Genomic DNA, 6,042 nt, shown 5'->3' with positions numbered 1-6,042 from the left:
AAAAGAAATATAGTAGACATTATGCCCTCTTTCACCATCTCGTTATTAAAGTTTTCAAATACTCTTAAGTCTTACAAGTATATATCCTGTGAAGAAGATTTGCCAATTCCGAATCCTCTCCTAGAATTTGCACATGCTTATGAATTCTCAATTTTAAAGAAGGTTGTATCCCATCCCTCCCGGATCCCGCATAGATCTGTGAGGTCCCCAATGGAGTGTGATTTCTTAGATTGGAAGGTCCTTATCATGAACATATACAGCATAAAACGTGGCTTCGATGATTGGTTTAGTGTCTCTCTTTTCCGGGCCTCCCCTGCAACAAAGCCATTGCATACGAGGTCCCAAGGAGAGGAAAAAGAAAATGCAACCAAATTTGAGTTCCAAAGATGCTTGCTTGCTTCAAAGGTAATGTTTGCCTCTCTGTTTTTTGTCATCATTGTCTTATCTACCTTGAAGTAAAGTAGCTTTGTTATTTGTTCATTTTGTTGTTGTCCCATATTGATGTGAGTAAGTTTGTCCATGCATGACATTCTTGTTTCAATTCATGAATAGATGAAGGTTCTTCCTGGTGATTTGATTGTTAGTTTCGAATATTGTATAGATTCATGTCAAGGACAACTATGCTGGTTTTCTTAAAATCTCTAATTTATCTTATGTATAGATTATGATGTCAATATAGTAAACTTCTGCCTTTCTTGTTCCAATCCAATGGGAAGAGCACTACTTTTTTGATGATGATTTCTTTTATGTTTTGGATTTTCTATGATTTTAATTCTGAACTCTATCCAATTAGTCTGTTTCTGAATTGTGTTTCTACCTTGGGTTTTTTATTGTTTTAGCTATATCGAATTATGGATCATGGTTTTTGGGATGTAAATGGATTAAAAGGCTATCTTTAATTAATTTTAAGAAGCCATTAATGTGTTTTATTTTATTATATAAATAGAAAAGATCACTCAATTAAAAAATGATAATTTGTTTAAAAGGAAGATTTTCTTTTGAGAAACTAATTCTAAAGATTTTCTCAATATCACATTAACTATGTTGATATGAATAATTACTTTTTAATAAAATACTTGTTTTACAAATTATATTCAAATACTTCTATTTAATTTATTTAATATGTAGAGAACTTTTATTTTATTCTATAAAGATTCCTTAGACATTTAAACTTGGCGGAATTTTGAATTGAGTGCATTATATTGATACAACAAACAAGTTAGACAGAATTTAGTACTTGATTTCAGTATGAATCTTTTAATTTTGTTTTTAATTTTGTTGCTGTGTTCGAAGAAAGATAACTATACTGATTTGGTATATTCAAAAGACACCTTGAATATTATATTGACGATCTAACAAGGATGAATTTCAGTAAATTTCTACCTACGGCTCTTATCTTTTATGGAATCGATCCCCTTTGACTATACAATAACATATGAATTCTTTTGTTGATATTATTACCAGTATTTGATACTGAATTATTCATAGTATTACTAATTTACTATACCTTCCCTATTCTCTTCACTTGCTTTTTTTACCAAATTGTTTTAGGATAACAAATTAATTAAAAATCTTTTATTTTATCAGCCTAATTACTTTTTTTATTTAAAAAAAAATATCTTTATTAATATACTCTCTTCTCTACACATTGATCCTCATTCCATAATGGAAAATAGTTAATAATTAGGACTTATAACAAAAATAAATAATCTATTTACGAAAAAGCTTTTCTTGCATCAAACACTAATATATTTTTAACATCCAATTAGGTGAGATAATTATTTGATTAAAAAAATTAAAAGTTCGTTGATTTCTATTTTTCTATAGTTAGAGTTGTCAAGTTCTACCTCTTTCGTTATTTAAAAGAAAAGTCTAGGACGTCTTCAAATTTGTTAAAACCAGCACTTTGTCAGCAAAGCAAAATAAAAATGAGTGATTCTCCATCATTAGATAAAATCTAACACTATTAAATACACTATTGATAACTAATTGATGGTTACAACTCATAAAATTTACTGGCTTCTAGCACTCCTCTCATTTAAATCTAATTGAATCTATTATTTTTTTGTACGAATTTAAAAGAAAAAAAAACAATCCAATCCAATAAAAATGAGATCTTTTTAGAATTTGCTATTTGATACCACATACTGTTTTTTTTCATTCATTTCTTTTTAGATCAGTAGTAGTGTTAAAAAAGGTATAAAAAAATGAATGACACTTAAAAGTTTTTATGATTATATAAAAAGATTTTTTTTTTTTTCATATTGTACGGATTCTCTATTAACTCTGTAACGGAATTCATTTTTTAACCTGCTATGTGAATAATTATCCACGTTACTCTCTCTTCTTCTGAAGCCTAAAACCCAAAACCTCACCTGCCGTGATCACCTCGCTCTGCTCTGCCTGCGTTTCTTCGCGTCGTCGTCTTCTCTGTGCCACGGTTGCTTCGTTTATTCTCCGGCATCATCGTCGCTCGCGTCTGTGAATCTGCTCCGCCATTCTGTTCTTTGGTGGGTACATATCTGATGTTTTTGTACTGGAATTTTCTGCCAGTTTTTATCTAATCTATTTTGAGAAAGAGATTGTAATTTCAGAGCATAATGATCTACTTGTAACTGCTAAATTAGGGTTACAATTTATAATGCCCTCTTTTACTCATTACGTTAAAAACTAGTTTTTAAGTTTACGAGTATATATATACTACGAAGAAGAATTTGCACATAGTTATGAGTTCTCGTTTCTCAATTTTAATTGTTTTATTGTAGGACCGTGTTAATTGAGTTACAGCTAGGGTTTGTCCCCTTTCCTGGCGCAGTTAATTGCATTGCTTGACTTGTGCCGTGAGAAGGAAGGGATGATGGCGGATAAGAATCAACGATACCTTTTGGTGCTAACGCCTGAAAGGATCTGCGGCATCGACACCATGAAATTGATAACACCCGAGGAGGAGGAGACTGTGAATTGGGAAAATCTACCTCCGTTTCCCTTTGATTTCAGCGTGGATCTTCCACGGATCTGCAAGTACGCTTTGGAGTTGGATTCCAAGATTCATCTCGTTGGAGGTTGCCAATATTACTTCAAATATCATCCATGTCATCGTGGTGCTTTTCAATCTTCCAAAAAAGTCTTCGAACTAGACCTTGACAAGAAGGAGGTGGAGGAGTCGAAATCAATCGATGATGCTCCAAGGAATTTTGATACCCAGTTCATAACTTGTTACAAAGTTAGAAGTGATTATTATTTCATAGCGACGGGTGGTTTCGCACCCGTGGAGCATCCTCCTCATTTATTTTCGGTTCTACGCTCCGGAACCAAGGTTTGGGAATGCTTGCCTGATGCTCCTGGTCATCCTGACATGTGGTCGGGTTCCTGGGTAGTTAACAATTCATGGTTCGACTTCTATGGTAAGCTATACCTCCGACTCTGTTTGAATGATGGAAGAGTTTTTATCCACTATTATGACACAGATAACCCACACAAGGGCTGGACAAAGAGTGAGGGTGACAACAGTTTTACGGGTTCTTTTTGTGTTCCAGTGGGTTCCGATGGCCAGCGTCACTTCTTTCATCCTACTGTGCATATTCCAGGTATTTGTTCGGGTGCACTAATTGATAATTACTCTCTCCATAATATATTTTCGTTTCAACTACTCCTGGGGAATTTCTTTGATGAAGAAGAAAGACTGTAGTTAATTTTTATTAAAGTATGCATTGCATATGATTTTTTTTTTCTTATTGTAAAATGTGCAATCTTCACTCTTCACTCAGCATCGCTCTTCACATAGCATTATCCATTCTATTATTGGTATTGTTACAGATCTGGTTGATCCTGGCAAATACCTGGCACTTTCGTGCGAACGGATTGGAGGAAAAAAAGTGATATGTGCTTTCCAGGTGGATGAATTGGGTGTCCTTATCTTTCAAAGGCTTGACGGCTGTTTAGATAGAATGCCATCCTTCTATCGTGAGTTAGATAGCATGATATCCTGCAATTGTGAGAAAACGCCTGTGCTTGTTGATCTTGATGGCAAAGGCACGTTTCTTGTTATGTTACCTGGCTTTGCAAAGGGCCGGATCCAAGTCGTCTGCATGTTGGTTCTTCAAGTCATTGCAAAGAAGGTTGTATCCCATCCCTCCCGGATCCTCCGGAGATCTGTGGGCTCCCCAATGGAGTGTGATTTCTTAGATTGGAAGGTCCTTAGCATGCACATGTACAGCATGAAGGAGGTCATCGAGGATTGGTCTATTGTCTCTATTTTCCCTGGCATCCCTTGCGATGAAGCCACTGTGTACGAGGTTCCAAGGAGAGGGAAAAGAAAATACAGCCAAATTTGAGTTCCAAACATGCTTGCTTGCTTCAAAGGTAATGAATGCTGGCCTCTATTTTTTTTGTCATCATTGTCTTATGTACCTTAAAGTAAAGTAGCTTTGTTTTTTGTTGTTGTCCCATATTGATGTGAGTAAGTTTGTCAATGCATGCCATTCTTGTTTCAATTCATGAATAGATGAAGGTTCTTCCTGGTGATTTAATTGTTAGTTATATTATATATATTCATGTCAAGGACAACTATTATGATGTCAACAAAGTAAACTGCTTTTTTTCCAATCCAATGGGAAAGAGCACTACTTTTTTGGGTAATGATTTATATATGTGTTGAATTTTCTGTGACTTTAATTCTGAACTATTGTGTTATATACTTATATTGTATCCAATAGTCAATTTCTGACTTGTGTTTCCTTATTTAATTTCTCTTTTATTCCCAAACTTATTTTAGATTTTCTTTTTCCTATAAATTTCATTCATTCTTATTTGAACTGTAATATCACGAGTGTCATTCTTTGTTTGGTTCTGAATCATGCTATGCAGAAATTAGTCTCTTTTTTTTTGTTTAATAAAAAATATTAGAAAGGTTTAAAATATCTAGTGCATCAAAGGTTACTTGTAGGAAAAAAAAAATGTGGCTCGTTTGGTGCATGGAACTCAGTATTAGGTGGTGTTGTAGAAAAAAGTTTTGATCCAACGTGAGAAGATTCAATAAATTAATTAACTTGTATAGAATAAAAAAGTAATAAAATTTATAATAAAAAATTATAAAAATTTAATTAAATAGGAACAAAATAAAACAAATAGAGTATAATAACAATAATAATGTTTTATAATTTTTATTCAAAATTTTACTTATGTCTATAATGATGAGAAATTTATTAGTATAAAGTAATTTAATTAAACACAATTATATTGCTGAGTTCAATTAAAATACTGAGTTCCATAGTAAAGTAGCCATAGATATTCTTAATAAGATGTGTTGAATTCTGATATAGCATTGCTCACAACATATACGTAAAGAGAAATGAGGACTTGTAGCCTGCAACATATCATTCGGGTTATGAGAGGGCTCCTTTAATTTTCAACAATAATTTGTGTCTAATGCGATGAGGCAATCCTTTCTATTTTGCCTGATTGATATGAATTCTTTTATTGACTTTTGCAGGTGTTTGTTGATCAAGTAATGTTATGCACCAGTATATTTTGAAGCAATCGGATACGGACGGCCAACATTTTTTTCTTTTAACCTTACATTTGAATTAACATTAGCTAATTCTCTTGTTTTACCCTTAAAAATGTTGGTCATATAACATTCTCAATTTTAGAATTTGAAGATGATACAATGATACATATAGTTGTTGACTTACCACACAATAGCTTAGAATGGCAATATTGTATATTTAATCAACATCTTGATTATCAAAATAGAACAAAATTGCGGGGTTCATTTTGGAGGCAGTAATGATTGAAGCAAAAGGTTTTACTTGGTTTTAAGTACCTTGCACATACTAATGATATTTTATATTTATGTAATACTGTTGTGTCTTGTCGTTTACAAACCTGTCTTAATATCTTGTCCCTAATTTTATAGTCTGCAATGTTAGGTGGTGTTGTAGAAAAAGCTTTGATCCAACGTGAGAAGATTCAATAAATTAATTAACTTGTATAGAATAAAAAAGTAATAAAGTTTATAATAAAAAATTATAAAAATTTAAT

The 6,042-nt window shown here is 32.7% G+C and overlaps 1 protein-coding gene across 2 annotated transcripts; it reads left to right on the top strand.

Moving 5' to 3' along the window:
- The first annotated feature begins 319 nt into the window (after nucleotides 1-319).
- Nucleotides 320-5,789, top strand: LOC130962058 (uncharacterized). Of its 2 annotated transcripts, XM_057888146.1 has the most exons (6): nucleotides 320-405; nucleotides 2,356-2,510; nucleotides 2,766-3,404; nucleotides 3,468-3,587; nucleotides 3,817-4,362; nucleotides 5,492-5,789. In XM_057888146.1, exons 3-5 carry the CDS (start codon nucleotides 2,855-2,857, stop codon nucleotides 4,332-4,334), a joined length of 1,188 nt encoding a protein of 395 aa, XP_057744129.1. In that variant the 5' UTR covers nucleotides 320-405; nucleotides 2,356-2,510; nucleotides 2,766-2,854; the 3' UTR covers nucleotides 4,335-4,362; nucleotides 5,492-5,789. The 2 variants fall into 2 exon arrangements, with proteins under 2 accessions (XP_057744129.1, XP_057744128.1); XM_057888145.1 differs by having other exon boundaries at nucleotides 2,766-3,587.
- The last annotated feature ends 253 nt before the right edge of the window (nucleotides 5,790-6,042 follow it).

The sequence above is a fragment of the Arachis stenosperma genome, chromosome 2, assembly GCF_014773155.1.
Source record: "Arachis stenosperma cultivar V10309 chromosome 2, arast.V10309.gnm1.PFL2, whole genome shotgun sequence".
NCBI classification, from domain to species: domain Eukaryota; kingdom Viridiplantae; phylum Streptophyta; class Magnoliopsida; order Fabales; family Fabaceae; genus Arachis; species Arachis stenosperma.
This window is presented reverse-complemented; position numbering and strand designations above follow the sequence as displayed.